The sequence below is a fragment of the Serinus canaria genome, chromosome 7 (assembly GCF_022539315.1).
Source record: "Serinus canaria isolate serCan28SL12 chromosome 7, serCan2020, whole genome shotgun sequence".
In the NCBI taxonomy this organism is placed as follows: Eukaryota; Metazoa; Chordata; class Aves; order Passeriformes; family Fringillidae; genus Serinus; species Serinus canaria.
The window spans coordinates 15,083,121-15,104,260 of NC_066321.1; the positions used below are offsets into that span (position 1 = coordinate 15,083,121).

General features: G+C 59.6%; 3 protein-coding genes across 4 annotated transcripts in view; 2 read left to right on the forward strand and 1 right to left on the reverse strand.

Moving 5' to 3' along the window:
- Positions 1-3,046: 3,046 nt before the first annotated feature.
- On the forward strand, positions 3,047-8,004 carry CTDSP1 (CTD small phosphatase 1). Its single transcript, XM_030241887.1, has 7 exons — positions 3,047-3,137; positions 4,388-4,530; positions 4,688-4,789; positions 5,027-5,083; positions 5,565-5,657; positions 5,934-6,119; positions 6,209-8,004. The coding sequence occupies exons 1-7, from the start codon at positions 3,071-3,073 to the stop codon at positions 6,335-6,337; spliced, it is 777 nt and encodes a 258-aa protein (XP_030097747.1). The 5' UTR covers positions 3,047-3,070; the 3' UTR covers positions 6,338-8,004.
- Positions 8,005-11,076: 3,072 nt separating this feature from the next.
- VIL1 (villin 1) lies at positions 11,077-16,602 on the forward strand. Its single transcript, XM_030241661.2, has 19 exons — positions 11,077-11,151; positions 11,364-11,438; positions 11,569-11,765; positions 12,042-12,150; positions 12,413-12,523; positions 12,623-12,825; positions 13,323-13,401; positions 13,521-13,619; positions 13,716-13,869; positions 13,977-14,077; positions 14,212-14,349; positions 14,506-14,664; positions 14,744-14,923; positions 15,039-15,184; positions 15,280-15,424; positions 15,679-15,867; positions 16,015-16,083; positions 16,264-16,401; positions 16,489-16,602. Exons 1-19 carry the CDS (start codon positions 11,077-11,079, stop codon positions 16,600-16,602), a joined length of 2,481 nt encoding a protein of 826 aa, XP_030097521.1.
- A 659-nt stretch (positions 16,603-17,261) lies between these two features.
- USP37 (ubiquitin specific peptidase 37) overlaps positions 17,262-21,140 on the reverse strand; it is a 34,196-nt gene continuing 30,317 nt past the window's right edge. For both annotated transcript variants that reach the window (XM_030241672.2, XM_030241673.2), the window contains exon 24: positions 17,262-20,711. In XM_030241672.2, coding sequence (XP_030097532.1) covers positions 20,624-20,711 — 88 coding nt within the window. In that variant the 3' untranslated portion in view covers positions 17,262-20,623. The remainder of the gene's footprint in view (positions 20,712-21,140) is intronic.

Consider the following 21,140-nt stretch of genomic DNA (forward strand, 5'->3'; position numbering starts at 1 on the left):
CGGCCTCGCTGCTGCTGCTGCTGCGTGGCCCCGGTGTGGGGCGGGGACCCCCGGGCCCGCCCGTACCCCGAGGGCGGCCCCCTTGCCCCGGGCGGGGGTGTGGCCGGGGTTGCCAACGCGTGGCCGTGTCGGCGCGGGAGGCTCGGCGCCAGCTTTCTGTATTCCCCCGGGGGGAGCAGGGCGGTGGGGGGCCCCTCCGTGCCCTCTCCGCCCCGGATGCCCCGTTTCCCGCCTGCCGGTACCGCCGGATGCGGATGCGAAGCCGCTCGGGCCCTGCCGGTCCCGCACCGCGGCTGGGGGGGGGTCCCAGCGCACTTCGGCCCCCGCCGCGGTTCGCACTTGCGAGACGCTCCCTGGCTGTTTCAAGGCTCCCCCCTCTCCCCAGGACCCCCACCCCAAAATCCCACTTCCCGACCCCCTTCCCGGCCGACTGCTGGAGCTGGAATTCTGGGGGCCGGGCACCCCCCAGCCCGTGCCCCCCACCCCGGGAAGGGACCCCCCCCCCCGCTCCCGGGGGCCGCGCTTGTTTATGTGAAGAATGTCCCCTTCCTTAAAAGGGCGATGGCGGACGGGGTGGGGCGGTGCCTCCCCCGCCTCCGCGTTGGCCCGGCCTCTGGCTGCCTGAAGGAGGGGCCAGAGCTGTGGGGCCCGCTGAAAGGCGGGGGCTCCCCCTCCTCCGGGGGCGCAGCCGACCCGAGCTACAGGAGGAGGAGCAGGAGACGCCCCTAGCTCGGGGTGCACCTGCTCGGGGGTACAAAACCTTGCGGGGGGTCACCGAGGGGTAGGGGGACATTGGGGTGTCCTCAGCGGGTGGAAGGATGGAGGGACTGGGGTCTGCAGGGTTATGCCGGTAGGATTTGCTGCTCTCCAGCTGGAACCTGCAACCCAGAGCACCCTCAGCCCAGGGACACCTGTCTCCACCCAACCCTTGGGAGGAAGTGTCCCACTCCAAGATCTATCTCTATGATACCTTGGCCATGGGGCTGCTCTTGGTGGGGGCACAGCTTCCAGAGCCAGGGTGGGTTGGAGAACAAAGGAAAGCCTCCAGGACCTACCCCAGTCTAGGAGCAGTGGGGTGGGACAGAAGGGTGCCTGAGTGCCCGATTGAGTGGAGCCTGATACTTTTCTGCCTTGTGCCTGCTCCGTGCAGCCCAAACAATCCAGCCGGGCTCTGCCTACTCCTGGCCTGGGCTTGTCCCACAGCCCCAGGACTGGGACAGCGTCTCCCTGAGCTCCCCAGCTCAACCTGCCCCCAAGCAGGCAGTGGAACTGGAAGTGGTGCTCCAACCACCGCTGCAGGCACTGGCCCGGAGACTTTTCTAATTGCATTAATTGGAGGACTAACAGGGCCTGTCTGGACTCATCAGAGATGGAGGAGGAGGATGTAGTCAAGGGGACAGGGGTCCTGCAGTGGACAAGTGTGTGGCCTCTGCAGCTGTCCCCACAGAGAGCAGCATCCCCCAGCCGCTCAGCCCAGCCTAGCCCGGCCAGATGCTGGGGATGAGGCAGACATCCTATCCAGTTCCACCTGGGCCAAAGGAGCACAGAGGTCAGCCCAAAATAGAGAGCAGAGGAAGCACGGCCTCTTTCTTCCTTTTCCTCCTGCTGGGCCAGGAGACAGTGGTGGCTACCCGATGTGGGAGGCGGCTGCCGTACTGAAGAGGGGCAGCGAAACTGAGGCGCGACCGCTGCCAGCCGTCAGAACCGGCGGAGGGGGTGGCAGGATGTAGTGTGCCTGTTCCAAACAGCAGCTGGTCCCTGCCACGGCTCGTGGTGCCGGGATGTCCCGCGCGGAGCCGAGAGTGCGGGACTGCAGGTGGAAATCGGCTTTGTACTGTCAGAGCTCCGCCAGCCCCGCAGCATCGCAGCTCCCTGCGGGGGCACCTCCCAGTCCCGGACCCCGTTCCCCAGCGCGGTCCCTGTGGGCACTTGTCGCGTCCCTACTGGACCAGAAAAGACGATCTCAACTCCTGAAGTTCCCAGACCGCGGGCGGGAGAGGTGGAAAATTTTCAAATGAGCTCAGATGGGAAATTTCCAACCTGCTGCACCCTCGAAGCGGCGCTGGCATAGCGTGCAGCATCTCCTGCCACCGAGGTGGCGAGGGTGGTCACCGGGACGGGGCCGGCCGCTGCCCGGGCGGGGTTGGGGGGCACGGCGGTGCGAGGCTACCCCGGCAGAGCCCCCCAGGGCTAGGTCGCTAGCCCCCCGGGAGGGGGCTGGGGGACGCTGCACTTGGGGGGCTTGGGGGACGGATTTCCCCTGAGGGACTTGTGCCGTCCACAAACTCCCGTCGAGAGGCGCTTTTCAGAAACTGCCTGGAAACAGCCCGCCGAAGGCAGGAGAGAATTAATTATTAATTGCCCAAATAACTGGGGGATTGCAGGAGAAAGAACGACGAAAAACGCGGCGGTTATTGATGCAGCCCGCAGCACCTGCTGTCCCGCACGGCTGGCCGGGGGAGGCAGTGCGGGATGTGCCCGCGGGGTAGTGGGGACCCGCAGCCTTGAGCCGCTAGTCCAGGGGCTCTGCTGCAGGGGACACCCAGCATGGCGGGACGTGCACATATGCCGGGGACAGCTGCAGAGGGATCCCCGGGCTGCCAACTGGATGTGGGGTGACAGCAGGACTGATTCCCCTCTCCGTGCTCTCTCAGCCGGAGCGGGGGAGCGTTGGACGGCCCGGCGGTGTGTCATCATGGAGCAAGGAGGGGTGTCCTTCCCAGCCAGACCACAGAACACTCCTCGTCTCGGTAGCAATCGCGGCTCGGCGGGGACCCCCGCTCCTGCCGGGCGGCGCGGGTGCCGGGAGGAGGGAGGAGGAGGAGGAGGGGGAAGGAGGAGGGCCCCCCCGCCGTCGTTGCCCTTTTAAGGGGTTCCTTGAAACCGCGCCCGGGATCCATGTTTGCAGCCCCAGCCCGGGCGGAGGAAACTCCATGTTGTAACAAAGTTTCCTCCGCGGCGCCGCTCCCGCGCCCGCCGCCCCGCGCCGCCGCCGGCCCCCGCCCCGCCTCCCCCCCCGGGGGCCGCGCCGGGGGGGGCCGCCCCCTCCCACCCCCCCTCCCCGGCGCCCATGGAGCACCAGTCCATCATCGCCCAGGTTAGCAGGGAGGAGGGGAGCGCCCCGCTTCAGGAGAAAGGTAACGCGGAGGGGGACATCGCTCCCCCTCACCCCCTTCCTGCGCGGGAGAGGGGGAGGTCCCCGGGGTCTGGGGGCCTGCGGGGGCCGCTCCCGGAGGGTGTGATGAGCTGCGCGCCGCCTCAGCCCGCCCCCCTGCATCCCGCTGCCTTGGGCTGGGGAGATGCGCTGGGGCTGTAGCTCGGAGCGAGCGGGGCTGTATACGCCCGCCGGGGCTCGGGGGGCCGTTCTCCGGCCCCCTCGGAGCCTGGCGGGGCCCTGGAAGGCTCGGGGCGTTGCTTGGATTATCTGCGCTGTTTCCTCCGGAGCCGGGCGAGAGGTGCGCGCAGCGCCGGCGGGGAAACTGAGGCAGGAAGGGCGCCGGGCGCCCTGCTGCATGCCGGCTTCCCGTTCCCCGCGTCCCCTCCAACCCGCCAGGGGGGTTTGTCGGGGGCCGCTGCTCGTCTCCCTGGCCTGGGAAGCTGCCAGGGCCAGGAGGAGTAAATGTGGGAACGGGCCCCGTCCCCAGTGGGAGCTCTTCCCCACGGGCTCCCCACTGCGGGCTCGGGGCCCTGGCCCGCCTGAAGGGGGGCACAGCCAGGGCGGGGTGCAGCGCCGGCACGGGCTGCGGCAGGACCCGGCCCCGGCACCGGTGGGGCCGCTGGAACCGTCGCGCTGCCCCTGGGGCACGGGGTGGGCAGGAGCAGCTCCTCTGCCTCAGTTTCCCCTCGCTCCGCCAATGGGGACTGCGGGAACGGCGCCCAGGGGCGGGCGCTTCGTCCTGATTGGCCTCTCGCCCCCGGTGCACTCGAGTCGGCCAATGAGACGAGGGAGTTGTCTGGAGGCGGGGAAAAGAACGGGCGTAAGCCCCGCCTCCCTCGGGGAGACCCCGCCCCCGGACCCCCCTCCCTCCCGAGTGGGGCCGTGCCCCCCGGGTAGGAACAGCGGGGAGCGGCCCCGAGCCCACGGCTGCCGTCGGGCTCAGCCCTGCGCCCTCCTGAAGGGTCTCCGGCCGCGCAGGGGGGGCCACGGGGGTCGCTCGTGGAGTGGGATGTGCCGAGTGAGGGGCTGCGGGTGGGCACCAAGCACTCGTGTCAGCGACGCTGCCCTGGCACCGTTGCTTGGCAGGTCAGGAAGGCCGAGCGGATGGGGGTCGGGGTCTGATAAGGGCACGGGGGCTCTGGGGCAACACCCAGACATGGCTCACCTGGCCCCCAGTGCGGTGCTGGGAGTACCCCAGGTACCCCTCACCCCCCTTGTGCCCTCCCGCAGGTACCCAGACCCCTGCCAAGAAGCCTCGAAGCCGCAGCATTCTCCAGTCCCTCTTCTGCTGCCTGTGCCGCGATGAGGGGGAGCCCTGCACCGGCACCACCGGCGCGCCGCTCCTGGTGGAGGAGAACGGAGCGCTGCCCAAGGTAACCCCACACCCCCAGCCTGGAACAGGCGGGGCTGGGCTGCCATCCCCTGTGCCTCCCCTGTGTGGGCAGGGCTGGGGGGTGAACACTCGCTCCTCCCAATGCCCCCCTCTTGCTGTGCTGTGGATACCCTGCTGACTGTGTCCCCCGGCTGCAGGCTGCTGTCAAGCACCTGCTGCCCGAGATCAAGCCACAGGACGCCAGCAAGCTCTGTGTGGTCATCGACCTGGATGAGACCCTGGTGCACAGCTCCTTCAAGGTGGGGGACACCTTGGCCCACCCCACACCTCTCCCCCACATGCTCTCCCACCTGCTCTGCCACCCTCTTCCCCCAAAGTGATGCCCAGCACCCAGCGCAGCCTGGCTGGGTCAGCTGGGGTGTCCCTGTGAGGGGGCTGCAGGGCTGGCAGGGGTGCGTAGTGAGCATGGAGCAGGCAGCATTTGGGCAGGGTGTGCCTGGCGTGCCCAGTGCTCATCCTGGTGTGCCCTTCCCCAGCCAGTGAACAACGCCGACTTCATCATTCCTGTGGAAATCGATGGCATCATGCACCAGGTAACAGCGGGGTGGGTGCCTGGTGGGAGGGGGGATCATTCCACCTCCCCGAGGACCGGGAGCCATCCCAGTGCTCTGCACCAAGAGCTAATGGGAGGTATCAGGGTGCCAGCTTTGAGGGGGCAGAGGTGGGTGCCCCTCTCTTTGCAGGGCAGGGAGGTGAGGGGTGCCCTGGCATGCTGGCCTCCTACAGTGGCCAGCCCCGGTTTCAAGTAATCCAGGATAGGCTGTGGTCTGGGCAGTCAGCCTGTTCTCGGTTACTTGGCTCTGGAGCCGGCCAGACACTTCACCCTGGACATTCCTGTGCGGCTATGGCATCCCCCAGTCCCCACGGGCGGCTCCCATGAGGTGTGGCCAGGGAGCTTCTCACTGGCTGGCTGTGGGGTCACAGGTGTCCCCTGGGGAGGACATGGGGGCACCGGGTGAGCAATGGCCGGTGCCAGCAGCGCGCTGCCCTCCGTCTGTCTGTCCATGCCCGCAGGTGTATGTGCTCAAGCGGCCGCACGTGGATGAGTTCCTGCAGCGCATGGGTGAGCTCTTTGAGTGCGTGCTCTTCACTGCCAGCCTGGCCAAGGTGGGTGCTCTGACCTGCCCTGGCATCGCCCACCCCTTCCCAGATGCCCCTCCAGTGACACAGCTCCCTTGCCTGCCCACCTGCAGGCAGCACTGGCCTCTTGTCCCCTGTGTATCCACAGGCAGCACCAGCTCTGCCTGTGGGTGGCCTCCCTACCTGCCCCTCCAAGGCACTGGCCAGGGAAACTGAGGCACAGTGGGACCTGGGTGCCATTGTCACTGTGCGGTGGGCAGGGCGGTGTGGTGTGTCATAGTGATCCCCCTCCTGTGCCTGTAGTATGCAGACCCTGTGGCTGATCTGCTGGATAAATGGGGGGCTTTCCGGGCACGTCTCTTCCGGGAATCCTGTGTTTTCCATCGCGGCAACTACGTGAAGGACCTGAGCCGCCTGGGCCGCGACCTGCGCCGAATCATCATCGTGGACAACTCGCCCGCATCCTACATCTTCCACCCTGATAATGCCGTACGTACCCGCAGGGCGAGGCTGGGCAGCCTGGGGAGGTGATGTCCTGGGAGACCCTCTCCCAGCGCTGTCCCCTGTGCCACCCGCAGGTGCCGGTGGCCTCCTGGTTCGATAACATGGCGGACACAGAGCTGCTGGACCTGCTGCCCTTCTTTGAGAGGCTCAGCAAGGTGGAGGACGTGTACGCAGTGCTCAAGAAGCAGCGGACTAACAGCTAATGGCCCCCCCAGCCTCTGGGTGCTGCGAAGGGGCACCCCCGGGGGAGCCAGGTGCCTTTTTTTTTAGGGGAGGGAGGGTCCCGGTGTGCCCCGCATCATCCTCCCCAGCCCCAGTGGGTGCGGGTGCCCTCCGTGCCTGCTGGTGGTGGGAGATGTGGGTGCCCTCCTTCTCAGAGAAGGGGGGCCATGGGTGACCCACTGCCTTGCTGTGCTGAGGACCTATTGGAGGGTCCTATCGTCCCCCACTGTCCAGCTCCTGCCCCTTTCCCCCCCAACCTGTGTCCCCCCTCCACCAAACGGTTCTCAGGTCCTTTTCCCCTCTGACCCCCAACTGGGGAGGGGGGGCAGGGTCAGCAGCTGCTGCTTTCCACTGCCTTTTGGAGGACTGTATCCCTCCATCCAGACTCTGCCTGCTGGGAGGCTGGCAGCCCTTGGCCCCTTGCCAAGGCTACAGGACAGGTAACACCTTGTCACCCTCCGAAAACGCAGGGAGTCTTACTGGCCTTGGTGCATAGGGCTGCCACCTTACCCTTAAGTCTGCCCTGGGTGCAGCTGATCACCTCGAGGGTGGCATGTCCTTGCCTCTCCTCATGCCTGCTGCCCCCACCTAGGGGTTGTGTTCTGCAGGGGCAGCCCAGCCTCTGGGCTGAGCCCCTGGACACAAGTGCCTCCCATGTGCCTTGAGACGCGTGTCTCTGTTCCCCCTTAGCCCTGCAAGGGGTGTGCCTGGGGGGGCTATTAACTCACCCCCTCCAACTTCTGTTTCTTCTCATTTTTTGGTGGGAGGTGGCCTCGCCCCCTCTCCAGTTACACTGTGTCACTGGGAGCCACTCTGGTCACCAACAGAAGGGTCCCCTCCATTGGCAGGGGGCACGCTCCCCAGTCCATATCCATCTGCAGCTTCACCAAAGGCTGCTAGTCCTGGGAGAGGGGGACCCTCATACCAGCCTTAATGTGCCCCTCCCAGCCTTACCCAGCCCCAGTCCCCCAGCTGGGAGGGGGTGGGGGACACTGCAGCCCCCCTGTAGCCTGGGGTTGCCCTGACCCCCGTGGGGTTGGACTTGTGCCAGGGTGTTCCCCGGCTTTGAGGGTCTGGGGGCTCTCAGGGAGGGTTCTTCTGGGGAGGCTGAGCTCAGCCAGGCCATTTTTAATGTCACAATATGGACAATGCCTCATATCTTTTTAGAGGGAAAAGCAATGGTTTCCTGAAAAATCATGGGTGCCTTTTTACCACAGTGCCAGCGCAGGGAGCGGGGCAGTATTTGGGGGGTGGGTGTGAAGAGTTTTAGCTTTCAGGTGCTGTTCACTGCCCTGCTCCCACTGCTGGGGGTGAGCAGGGGGCCCCAGCCACAGCCACAGCCCCTGCGCTGAGGTGGGGGCTGGTGCAGCACAGCTCCCTGGATCCCTGCCAGCCCTGGGCTGGTCCTACCCTGCCAGGAGGGTTGAACTCAGCACTTTATATTAGACAAGTCAAAGGGCGCCAGCACAGCCGCTGCCCAGCGAGTGCCTGTGGGTGCTGCGGCACCCGAGGAGTGCAGCCCTGCCCTGGGCACCCTTGGGAGGGAGGTCTGGGGGATGCAGAGGCAGCGTGGGGGGCTGGGGAGGGCTGGGGTACCAGATCCAAGTGCCTTCATGTGATTAAAGCTGTCAAACCATCTTGGAAAGAAGTCCTGAGTGTGTGCATATGTGGGCACAGTACATATCACGTGTGTGTCACTAGTGGCTGTGCTCAGTGTGGGGGACCCCTGTAACCCCCAGGATCCCCTGAGTCCCGTGGGAGGCGGGGATGCTGCAGGTCAGTGCCCGGGAAGCACCCTCAGACTGTAGGGTTGAGGTACCACCACTTGCCTGGTGCCAAGGGGACACCCTCACACTGGAGGACAGCTGGCTGCCCTGGCACCTCCATCCAAACTCCTTCCCCCTACTCCTGGGAAAAGGTCCCTGGTGCCATAAGGATGGCTATCCTGCCCCTTAACAAGGAGGGGGTAAATTTACCAATTTACCCCATGGGCTGTGCCCTCCTCCCAGCTTTGAGACTTCAAATGAGTTTGCTTCAAATAAGGTGTCAGGCTTTCCCCATACAGACTGGGGGGCACCTGGGGGACATCTTGTGACCCCCTCCCCACCATTCCAGGCAGTCTGGGGCCAAAATGCAGGCACTGGGTTTCTGGGGGGAATGTCTCTTAGCTGCCCCCCTCCCCCGTGCCCTCATTGGCCCTATGCCTCCCCTCATTAATGAAATCTCTGTCCTCCCTGATGGCTGCGCCAATTACTGAGTTCATTAGTGACCCGGCTGGGGGCCCGGAGAGGGGGTGAGTTCGCTGGGGCCGGCGAGGGGTCCCCTACCCTTGTGCCACACTGACAGACTGCCCTGGGACGTGGCCACTGAACAGAGGGTGACAGCGGCCACCCGGGTGTTCCACCCCAAAAAAGCCCCACTGGGGGTTCTGCACCCAGGTAAGGGCTCCACGGGGACACTCGAGCGGGGTGCAGGAGGTAGGAGCTGGGTGGCAGCGTTTGGAGGGTTTGGGGGCCATGGGAGTGGAGGGCAGAGCAGAGCCCACCCCTGTGGCACCAGGACACCCCCTTGCTGGTGTCCGACACGCCCCCTGTTCTGGTTCAGCCCGTGGTCATCACGGCGGGGATCCTTGCAGGATGGGACCGTCAGGCAGGATTTGGGGCTCGCTGAAGCCCAGCCCAGGATGCCTGCAGCACTTGGGGCCAGGGCTGCTGGCTCAGCAGGGCAGCCAGAGTAAAGCTGCAGCAGTCCCGCAGGGCTGGGAGAGGTAGGAGAGCAGGACAGGAGGCCCGGGGGACCTGCCTGCTGCTGACACCTGCCCCTCCCACCTTTATGGATGCCATCGTCATTCCCTAAAACCACCGTTGGGCCTGGGAGCCACTTCAGTCCCTTCTCTCTGCCAACATCAAGGGCATCATCAGATACCAACCCTTGGGACAGAGGTCTGGGGAGCATAGGACAGGGCATAAGGGCTTAGCTGTGCCACCACTTCATGTCCTGTCCTGTGCCCCCAGGCCCCAGCCCCACATCCCATCTCTTTACCCCCTTTCCATCCCCAAGAGGACCTTGGGGCTGTGGAGACTCCTAGGGCAGGAAGGCAAAGCCAGGAGTGGCCAGGGATCTGGCTTCCAACTGGGGTGGGAAACAGCCTGGGGACAGGGCCATGGGCAGGGTGGTGATGTCCCAGTTAGGGGGTGGGACCGAGATGCCCCAGGTGCTGCATTGCTGTCACTTTACGGAACCTTTCCACAGGGAGGAGGTACCAAAAAACCTTGGTCTTGGTTCTCCATGTCTGGGAGGGTTTGGGGATTTTAGGGTCTGGGGAATGAAGAGCACTGGCCATCCCCATGGCATCAAGGCACCTCTGTTTCTGGCTGATGCCCAAGTGTCTTGGTCCAGCCCATTGCTATCACTTTATGGAACTTCTTGGTGGAGTGCAAAAGAAAAAAATTCAGCCTGGACTCAGTACCAGGGGCCAAGAGGGGAGGAGGCCTGGGCAGGGCAGAGGAACCACCCTGGGCACAGCCAGCCTGTGGGCAGGGTACAATAGCATCTGGGGGGGAAACACCCCATGAGTAACGGGGCTCTTAGGTGCCACAAAGTCTTGGAGGGCTGTGGGGACCTTGACTCTGGGCTGTCCCTGCCCTTATATGGTGAGCAAAGGCTGGGACATGAGGGAACAAAGGTCTCCTGGGTGCTGGCACCTGAGCACTCCATCTAGGTACGCTCACCTGTGCACCCAGCTCTGCAGGAAAGGTGAGGAATCGGGGTAGGGTGAGGGGACAGAGGGTGGGCATGGGGTGGACAGCACATCCCATGGCCACCATCACTCCTGGCATCAGGTTATCTTGGAGATGGGCCTGGGGACCCACCTGAGCCCCATCTTGGGGCTGTGCTGTGGGGGATGCTTCCCTCACATGGGATGTGGGTGCTTGTGGGGCAGCACAGTGAGGCCAGGAGGGGTTTTGCAGGGCCGGGAAGCAGAGACCTCCCATCTGGGCAACGCCAGCACTCCCTGCCAGCCGGGGAGCACAGGGTGGCTTTGCCTGGCTCAACCCCTCTCCCTGCTTGAGGGGAGCACTGTCAGCCTGGAAGAGATAGCTGGGGACAACCTCAGCCCCGCTGGCACCCAGCACCCCTGTGGAGCCAGGATGTGCCCTCCCTGGGGGGCGTGGATTGGAAGCAGGGGGTCTGAAGCAGGCACTGTGTGTGTGTGTTGTGTGTGTAAGCAGTGGCCATGGCATGCTGTTCCACTTCATGCCAAGCCGTGCCAGGACAAGGCTGAGCAGGGCCAGTTCCTGCTGGTCCTGGGGAGGAACAGGCCACCATGCAGCAGTGTCACCCAGCTGCAGCTGCTGCGCTGCACGTGCCCTGCACTGCCCTGTCCCGTGCTTGGAGATAGGCAGGGCACTGGGGCACTTACGGGACGCTGCACCTTCCCAACCTGGACCCTGGTACGGACTCATTAGCTGCAGTGCCAGCCAAGCTGAGGGGATGGCAGCCCCACCTATGTGCCACATTCCTGATACCGCAGTGCTGGGGGTCCCCTCACCCCATGTAGCTCCGTACAGGGGGGTTTACAGCTGGGATTTCTGCAGAGCAAGCAAGGAAGCAGATGGCACAGCAGGTTGGCTGTGTCCCAGCTCTTAATGACACTGCCTGCCATTAACGAGGGTGTTGCCAATGCTGGCAGGTCCCCTTGCCGGTGGTACCTGTCACCATGGTGGAGCTCAGCGCCAAAGTCTCCAGGACACTGAACAAGACCACGCCGGGCATCCAGATATGGCGAATTGAGGTGGGAACGGGGGCACTTCTTTGGGGCTGCCTTGGAGGGGTCTCTGTGAGGGAAGATCCTCCCTCCCTTTGTGTCCTCAGTACCTGGGTTTGGGGGTCTCAATGCAGCATCCAGGGTTAAGCCCAGCAGCTCCCGGTGCTGGGGGCAGTGGGGTGCGTGGGGCTGGGCTGGGGGTTTCCCCACCAGGCCTGATGTCTCCCTTCCTTCTGCAGAACATGGAGATGGTGCCAGTGCCCACCAAAAGTTATGGCAACTTCTACGAGGGGGATTGCTACGTCTTGCTGTCGGTAGGGCAGTCAGGGGTCACACAGGGAACTGGGAGTGGGCTCTGCCCTGAGGGGCCGGGTGCAGGGAGGGATGCAGCCAGCGTGGCCTGGGGACACAGGGGCTCTTCTAGCGGGGACTGGTGTCCTGCAGACGCGCAAGTCTGGGAGCAACTTCAGCTACGACATCCACTACTGGATAGGCAAGGAGTCGAGCCAGGATGAGCAGGGGGCGGCGGCCATCTACACCACGCAGATGGATGATCACCTGGGCTCCGTGGCCGTGCAGCACCGCGAGGCCCAGGGACACGAGAGCGAGACCTTCCGTGCCTACTTCAAGCAGGGACTCATGTATGTCAATCACCCCTGGGCACCTGTTCCCATGGTGGGTGACACTGGGGAGGGCTCCTGGGGAAGTCATGCCCAGTGGAGATGGGGGCAGCTCTGTCTCAGTGAGGTGGGGGAGGAAGAAGGAGGATCTGGAGCTGGGCTCCATCTATTCATTACTATCTATCCATTACCATGTGTGTGGACCCTGAACACCTCCCTGTGCACAGAGGTGGGAGGGAGACCCCAGTGGTGTGAGGAGGGGGACCCAGGGCTGACACCATGTCTGTCCCCTCCCAGCTATAAGAAGGGTGGGGTGGCCTCAGGCATGAAGCATGTGGAGACAAACACCTACAAGGTCCAGCGACTGCTGCATGTGAAAGGCAAGAAGAATGTGGTGGCAGGAGAGGTGAGTCATGGGATGTGTGGAGTCTGGATCAGGATCAGGCCAGAGCTCCCCGCAGACACAGATGGCTTTAAGCAGGGCACACAGTGGGTGTGGGATGATGCTGCCTTGCCTTGCAAGTGCTCCCCAAAAAGCCCCGCTCAGGGAAGGGAGGAGCAATACAGGCTGGAGGCCTATATTCCTGAGTGAGAGGGGCTACAGAGCGGCGGGGATACAGGCATTCTGCTGCTTGCCACCCACCCTTCTCAATCCCGTCCTGCTGCAGGTGGAGATGAGCTGGAAAAGCTTCAACAGAGGAGATGTATTCCTGCTGGACCTGGGCCAGCTCATCATCCAGTGGAACGGCCCTGAGAGCAACCGAAACGAGAGGCTGAGGGTACGGCCAGGGGGGTCCCAAGGTCCCCTCCTGGAGGAGGGGGGGGTCACCAGCCACCCCCTCCCTCATCTGGGCTTATCCCTTCTCCCCTGGCTGCAGGCAATGACCCTGGCCAAAGATATTCGGGACCGGGAACGTGGGGGCCGTGCCAAGGTGGGCGTAGTGGATGGTGAGGATGAGGATGCCTCACCAGAACTCATGAAGGTCCTTAAGCATGTGCTGGGTGAGAAGAGGGACATCCAGCCTGCCATCCCTGATGACAAAGTGGACCAGAAACTCAAATCCTCCCTCAAGCTCTACCAGTGAGTTGTAGGGGGTGGGTTACGCACAGGGCATTTTCCATGGTGTTAGAGGACGCCAGCAGCCATCTCAGCTATGTCCCACAACTCCCAACCCCATGGACAGACACCAAGAAGGGTCAAAGCTACAGCAGGGGTGGGGGTAAGTCCTTTGGGTGCCATTTGAGCTAGAGGAATCCCAGTTGCCAAGAGGATTGGTACCCGATAGAGATGCTCATGCAAGCATCACCTTTGGACGCTGTGGCAATGTGTCTCAGCGGCCCCATAACATCTGACACCCCTCTGTCCCTCCTTGGGGCCATGAGTGATCTGCCTGGCAAGCTACAAACCAGTTTGCCACCATGGCACAGCCAGAGAGCCCCTTGGCACCACCTGCATCATGATCTGGCTGGGGAAGGGGAGGGAACAGCCCCACTAAACCCTACCACCCTCTAATGGGGATAGGGTTTTCCAATCCAAACCTTTTCTAAGCCTTTTTTCATCTCTTTTTCTCCTGTCAGTGTCTCCAACGCCAGTGGAAACCTGGTCATACAGGAGGTGGCAATTCGACCCCTAACTCAAGACATGCTCCTGCACGAGGTCTGTCACCCATGGGATGCTTGGGGGTGCCCAGTTTCCTTGGCAGCTTTAATCCTTCAAAAGCTGAATTTGGTGGACTTGCCTTAAGTCCTAATTTCTATTGTTGCCCCTTCTTCAAGGACTGCTACATCCTTGATCAAGGAGGTATCAAGATCTTCGTCTGGAAGGGCAAGAATGCCAACAAGGAGGAGAAGCAGCAGGCGATGAGCAGGGCGCTGGTGGGTGCTGGGTTAGGGGCTTGTTATGCTATAGCCTGACTGCTCCCCAGGGTGCCAGGCACTCCCTGGCCACGCTCTGTGTTTGGATCCCACCAGGGCTTCATCAAAGCCAAGAACTATCCAGACAGCACCAGTGTGGAAACAGAGAATGATGGGTCTGAGTCAGCTGTTTTCAGGCAGCTCTTCCAAAAATGGACTGTCCCCAGCCAGACCAGTGGGTTGGGCAAGACCCACACCGTGGGCAAAGTGGGTGAGTGTCTCCCTCCAACTGGAAGGACTTCTTGATTGGGATGGGCAGGATGTGGAGAGCTCCTGTGGCCTGAGAGATTTGGCTCACCCCTCTGCCCTTCCCCACAGCCAAGGTGGAGCAGGTGAAGTTTGATGCTACCACACTGCATGCCAAGCCCCAGATGGCTGCCCAGCAGAAGATGGTGGATGATGGATCTGGAGAAGTAGAGGTAGGGTGACCATGGAAGAATGTGGGGCCCTCTCAGCTACCCCCTTTGCTCTACCAGGGGATGCTGCAGGGCCCAGGGTCTGCAGGGCAGGAGGATACAGTAGCTCTGACAGAAGTATATCACTCTTCCACCAGGTCTGGCGTGTGGAGAACAATGAGCTGGTGCCTGTAGAGAAGAAGTGGCTGGGCCATTTCTATGGTGGGGACTGCTACTTGGTGCTCTACACCTATTATGTGGGGCCCAAGGTGAACCGCATCATCTACATCTGGCAGGTGAGACCTCCAGGTCCCTGCCCCATGGGTGGGGGACAGGGGTGTACCTCCCCGGACTGGGGGTGCTCTGCCCCTTGGGAGCAGCATGAGAGTTGCCTCTTCTCAAGAGGGCAAGGGGGGCTGTGATGGGTGCTGAGCCCCCTCTGCCCTGCCCAGGGCCGCCAAGCCAGTGCAGATGAGCTGGCTGCCTCTGCCTACCAAGCCGTGGCCCTGGACCAGAAGTACAACAATGAGCCCGTGCAGATCCGCGTCACCATGGGCAAGGAGCCGGCCCATCTGATGGCCATCTTCAAGGGCAAGATGGTGGTGTATGCGGTGAGCACAGGGATGTTGGGGCACGGGCCGGCCAGTGGGCTCGTGGCACCAGTGGTGACCTCCTGTCCCTGTCCCCCAGGGTGGCACGTCACGGGCAGGCAGCACAGAGCCCATGCCCTCCACCCGCCTCTTCCAAGTGCACGGCGCCAACGAGTACAACACCAAGGCCTTCGAGGTGCCTGCCCGCGCCTCCTCCCTCAACTCCAATGATGTCTTTGTGCTCAAAACCCCCAGCTGCTGCTACCTCTGGTATGGGAAGGTGGGTACTGCTGGGCACTGGCGTGGGGGCCGCCACCTCCAAGACAACTGTGCCCACCTCCTCTTCCTTCTCTTCGGCCTGGGCCAGTGATGGAGCAGCTGTGCTTGCTTGGCAGGGCTGCAGCGGGGATGAACGCGAGATGGCCAAGAGTGTGGCTGACATAATCTCCAAGATGGAGAAGCCAGTGATTGCAGAAGGACAGGAGCCACCTGAGTTCTGGCTGGCCCTGGGGGGCAAGTCCCAATATGCCAGTAACAAGAGGTACCAGTCTTGTCCCTACCCCTGCCCAGGGGTAAGATGGGCCACCAGTCCCCAGGCAGGGTGAGCCTCATTCCCATCACGTTGACCCCTCTCAGGCTGCAGGAGGAGAACCTCTCTGTGCCCCCCCGACTCTTTGAGTGCTCCAACAAGACAGGCACCTTCTTGGCCACAGAGATCATAGACTTCACCCAGGATGACCTGGAGGAGAGTGAAGTTTACCTCCTGGACACCTGGGACCAGGTGAGCTCGGGGAGCATGGAGCAGGGGACCTTTGATCCCAGAAGTTGATGTTCCTGAGGTTGGAGGACCTGCATCAGCCACAGTTGGTGGGATGGGAGGCTGGAAAACTGCCTATACGTGGTCCCACAATGCTTTTTTATGGCCTTCTTGTTCCAGGGAATGCTGAGGATGGACTCCCAATGTCCTTCCCTATGGACAGAGCCCATGTGCCTCCAACCATGGCCCCAGTGGTGGATACAGTAACTTTATTGCAGGTTTTCCTCTGGATTGGGAAAGCCGCCAATGAGTCAGAGAAGGAGGCAGCAGCAGTGATGGCACAGGAATACCTGCGGAGCCACCCCAGTGGCCGTGACCTTGACACCCCCATCATTGTGGTGAAGCAGGGCTATGAGCCCCCCACCTTCACCGGCTGGTTCCTGGCCTGGGACCCTCTCAACTGGGACGTGAGTCTTGGGGGTGTTTGAAAGACCGGGGAGTTCCTTTGCAGAAGGGACCAGATGTGGGACTGGCCCCAGGAGCATCTCCAGGGTGTGGGCAGCAGCTTGCCTGACCCCTGTGCATGCTGAGGGGCATTTTTATCTCCTTCCCAGGACAGGAAATCCTATGAGACGCTGAGAGCTGAGCTGGGCGATGAGAGCAGCCTTGGGCAGCTCACCTCAGTAAGTGGCACAAGGAGAAAGGCAGCTGGGCTGGGTGGTGACAGAGGAACCCCTCCCATCCCCTTGGCCGGTGACAGGAGGAGCTGCAAGGATAGATCCTCAGTGAGCAGACACCTGGAGCCAGCCTGGTGCCTCCATCCCTGGGCCAGGCCCTGATGTGACTCTGCACCCCCTGTTCAGGTAATCACATCCAGGGAAGAGGTCTTCACTGCCACCACCACCCTCATCCCCACCAAACTGGAGACCTTCCCCTTGGATGTGCTAGTGAACACCGCTGCTGAGGACCTGCCCCGGGGTGTGGATCCCAGCAGGAAGGAGGTAAGATGAGGCCAGGGGGCTGCTGGAAGGAGAGACAGGGAAAGCCCCTCCCAGTACTTCAGCTCAGCCTCCTTTCTCTGGCCCCAGGACCACCTCTCCGATGCGGACTTCCAGGCTGTTTTTGGCATGAGCCGCTCTGCCTTCAGCAGCCTGCCCTTGTGGAAACAACAGAACCTCAAGAAGGACAAAGGACTCTTCTAGGGCAGGAGTCCGGGCACAGGAACAATCCCAGCTCTTTAGCAAATAAAATAAGTATGAAAAATAGAGCTGTGGTCTCTCCTCTCCAGCCTCAAGGCCCAGCTGCAAGTGGAGGGGTTATTTGGTTAAGAGCTGGCACACAGAGACACAGGACTTGACTGGGCACCGGCAGCACAGGGGAGGACGCTCAACTCCTTTTCCCTGAGGCCCTCCTTTGTCCTCGCTGTGCTCAGAGGTGATGCACAGGCTGGGCATGCTCGAGGTGCCAGGACTCTCCCATGCAGCTCCGGGCTAAAGGTCCAGTGTACAGCTGGAGCCACTCCCTGCCTTATCACTTGAACTGCAGTAAATATGTGTGGTAACAAAGGTAAATGAAGGGACACTGTGCCTGCGGGGATAGACACCAGGGATCACTTGTCCTTGGACCCAGGAGGGGAGGAGGGTGTCTCCCTTCTACTTGGGCTCTACAGGGATGCTGAGAGGCACTGAGGTGTCCCCCCCGGGGACATATCTCTCTCAGGGGGGCCAGGACAGACATGTGTTGAGAGGCACTGAACACACACAGGATGCTCCCAGGCAACCAAGCAAAGTCCCAATGCAAAAGGGGAGGTGGAGGTGCAGTGCCCAGCAAGAGCCAGCAGAAATAAGATTCCAAATCAATAGAGGGTTAATAAAGAGGTTTTAATTTCACAAAAATCTATCTACACATCATTTAAAAACGGGCAGGGGGAACCCAAGAGCAAAAACCGTAAAGAATAGAGAGGAACAGGTCTGCTAAAACACAGAGAAAAGCACTGCTCCACATCAACAGTGTAAAGAACCAGAAAGTCAGGGTGCAGGCAGAAGCCAGTGGGAGGCAAGGCTGGAGTCTGGCAGCAAACCACATGGACAGCAGCTGCCAGGGGTCCTGCACCCCTTTTTCTCTCTTTGGTGGGCACTTACAGGGATTATTAGCTCCATTAAAACAAAGCAGATGAGTTATTCCCAGCCCCACGATGCTCCCCACCTGCCTCGTGCCAGGGTGAACCGAAGCAAGAAGTGCTGAGCTGGCAATCAGCACTTCCCTTCCTCGGATGCAGGATGAGCAAGAAGATGCATGGGCGATCTTATCTGTGCTGCACCGAGCAGGGGGAAGGCGAGGCCGAGGCCACAGGTGCTGCAGAGCTCCGCGCTCTCCTCCCATCAGTCCCACTCTGCTGCTCCAGCTGGGAAAACAGTCCTTGCTCTGCAAAGGCTCTTTGTGCAGCCCTGCTGGCCAGGGCTCCCCAGGGACCTGCACACAAGCTCCAGTTCAGTGACACCAAAGCTCTGCCCTTCTCAGATTAGGGGTGTAAATCAAGAGCAAATTATCGCAGTCAGACAACGAAGCGACGAAAGGAACAGAGGGATGGGAGTTCCTTGAATTTCTGTGCTGAATCACACTTGTACTAAACTAGGTTGATTCAGAAGTGGGTAAATGTTTAACTGAGGAAGAGCTAGTACATGTTCAGGGCCCACAACTAAGCTTCACGTACCTATACCCAAGGACAGATATCCCACATGGAAGAGCCAACCTTACTGAACTTGCTGCTGCAACAGCGTGAGCAGTGGGAATGACACAACTGCTGGGCAGCACATCTCTTGAGAATTACACACCTGTCATCCTCTCCCCCCTGCTCTTGGGCAGGGAAAAAGCTGGCTTCTGCAAGGAAGGGGCTCTGTGGACACTCCTGCCTGGGTGAAGGTGTAACTGAGCTGCCGTATGCCAAACAAAAAAGCTTAAATTATAGTATATGTCTGCAAATTCTTAATGACTAGAATAACAAGCAAGAACTTCTCATAACACAAGGAACACTGTTTTCAAGCACCAGCTTTTTCACCTTGATCCAAACAAAAGTGGTTTTAAACAAAAGTTACCGCACTGAAAAATCAGGCTATGTTTGCTTTTATTATAAATTAACTGGAGTGCAGCGCCTTGTAAAAACAACCTTGCCACCCAAAAAAGCAGAGCTGACTTCTGATACTACAGGAATACCAGTTATTTACAGCACAAGCATAGGATGTGCTTGGGGAAAACAGGTTTGCCCTCTGGACGGAGCAGTCCATCACATTCGCAGGGCGATCAGTTCAAAGGACAACTCCCATGTCACCACCTCTTCCCGTAGCCCAGAATTCGACCAAAATTAGTACTGACAATAGAAAAGTATAATGCTTTGTAATAAATTAACACACACACCCCTCGGGCTGCATCTCACCCGATAAACACTCTGGCATGTCTGCAGCCAAGCCTTTGCTGCTGGCTCAGAGGCTGGGAAGATGCCACCATGACCAGGGCCCCTGGGCTCGCCCCCCCTGGGGACTGGGAGGGAGGTCAGCCTTCACCACACCAGGGTCACCCCAGTGCTTGGGGCAGGGAGGACACCGACGCTGTCACTTGCTGCTGTCACTTGCTGCTGCGCACAAGTGGGAAGAGGCCCCTGAGGACAGTGACACACCCTGCCGGGATAAACTCCAGTGTGGAAGTGCCCGTGAAAGGTGCCTGCTGTCTCCTAAATCGATGGTTTTGTCTGCTTTGCTGCAGCCAATTTATTCCTGAGAAACTCCTAATGATAGTTTAAAAAACTTACAAACTATCTCAACAGCAAAAAAAGGTGATTTTCTTCCTTTTTTTCCTTAAAGAAGTCTTTCATCTCTAAAACTCAGGCTGCAAAAATCAGAACTAGAGGCCAAAACAAGAGCAACTACTCTGCTTACAGCAACAACTTCTCTAAAATGAGTAAATACCAGCGAAAGGAAACATCTGCCCCTCCTTAATTAGTGCAAAGGTGCTGAAAAAAAAAGAACTTAATAGGCTTCTCCCCCCACTGCTGAAACAAGCTATAAAAGGAGCATCATGCTTCTAAACCCAGCAGATAGCATCACTTCCTAACCATGTTCTGTTAATGCTGAGCAAGGGCCTTCTGAAAGCTTTCCACCTGGTTAATTTCACAGTTTGAGCACTTTTGCACTCCTCAAAGAGGAGAACTGAGACATGGCTGCAGAACAAAGCCTCTTACCCTGGGGTAACACAAGACCATGGCAAGACCACAGTTCAGCCAAGGGGCAGTTCAAGTGCCAGGTGCTGCACAGGAAGGGTAAGAACATTCTTTCCCTCCCAAAACTGTAGCTCACCTCCTGCCTCTGCTCTGGTAACTCAGCTCTCCCAGAGTCACATCGGAGCAGCCCTAAGCAACACAACTCCAGTGTGAAACACAGCACACCCAATGAGAGACCTTGCATCTCCAAACGGCACCGATGCAACAACCTCATGGAGAAAATGCAATCAAATAATAGAACTTGTAAAACAAAAGAAATCACATATATAATCTCACGTCTAAATGAGGATGACAGTGAATGGTGTAAAAAAAACAACAGAGCTGCCACCAGGTATCAATACATTCCACAGCACCGACAGTTTGTTTCCTGGAACTGCAAGGAAATCGCAGCGTGCTTACAAACCCATGAATGCCACAACGCATCAGCTTGAGTGATTCCAAAATGCCTGTGAGCCAGATGACTGGCAAGAGCCTGCTCAGTGATCCAGCTTTCCAGTGAATATTACTAACACAACACATGCCAGGTTACAGTCTATTGCTTAAATTGCTCTTGGAGAAAAGAAACAAAAGCGCCAAGTGATATGTAAATCTTTGCCACTCACGTCTCACAGGTGAATGGGCTTTTAAATTCGAGTCTCTTTTTGCACTATTTTTTAAACCAGTTTATGAGCAGCTGTAGTCTTGTGGCTTGTTACAACTCTTTAAGGCTCCATGCTGACAAAATCAGTTGAGAAACATTGAAAATTTCATCACAGGAGGGTCGCTCTGGATGTCAAGGTTTAAACACAAAGTTCAGGCCCAGGACTTGCACAGATGGTTCAACAAACCGAGCGTCCCGTATTTCTACCTTTTGTCTCATGTTTTGGCCCTGAGCTGTTTGTTACTCCTGCGTGGCTGGCACAAGTTCAGAATCTTCCTTGCTCCTCAGGAGGAACAAGGTGTTTTACTCTTCACAGAGGCTGGCGAACCGATCTTCCTACTTCCATGCTAAGTGGTTGTGCATTTTTTTCTGTTTCTAGTAACTCATCGAAGATATCTCTAAAGCAGAAGGAAAGACCAACAGTGAAAATTTTGTACAACAACAAATCACTACATAAGATAGCCCTGAGGGAAACAGCATCTGGATTTACTCCACAAACTCAAGCATTACAAAGAGAGATGTCTAATCTGACATCTCCAAGCAGCAGCAACAATAGAAGAGGGGATACAAACCTTCTTCAGTTCCATGTGCCTGAAAACATTTCTACCTACAAACCTCATTTTGGCTGTGTCCTGAGATGACCATGGCTGCAACAACACAACTGTTAGGAGCAGGGGTAATACAAATATCACAGCACTAAGGGAAAAAACCCAAGCTCCATTATGATTCCTGCAAGTCTGAGATGCTGAATCCCATTCTTAGAATACAATTTAATGTATTTGTTAAAACACTATGCATTATTGACATACAATCCCACACCTCTGAAC

Bases quoted from the DNA above. Each gene is read 5' to 3' on its own strand.
- CTDSP1 (XM_030241887.1), top strand. From the start codon at position 3,071: ATGGAGCACCAGTCCATCATCGCCCAGGTTAGCAGGGAGGAGGGGAGC. The intron at 5,084-5,564 runs GTAACAGCGGGG...CCATGCCCGCAG, and splicing joins TCGATGGCATCATGCACCAG to GTGTATGTGCTCAAGCGGCC. The intron at 5,658-5,933 runs GTGGGTGCTCTG...CTGTGCCTGTAG, and splicing joins TCACTGCCAGCCTGGCCAAG to TATGCAGACCCTGTGGCTGA.
- VIL1 (XM_030241661.2), top strand. From the start codon at position 11,077: ATGGTGGAGCTCAGCGCCAAAGTCTCCAGGACACTGAACAAGACCACG. The intron at 11,766-12,041 runs GTATGTCAATCA...GTCCCCTCCCAG, and splicing joins TACTTCAAGCAGGGACTCAT to CTATAAGAAGGGTGGGGTGG. The intron at 16,402-16,488 runs GTAAGATGAGGC...CTCTGGCCCCAG, and splicing joins TGGATCCCAGCAGGAAGGAG to GACCACCTCTCCGATGCGGA.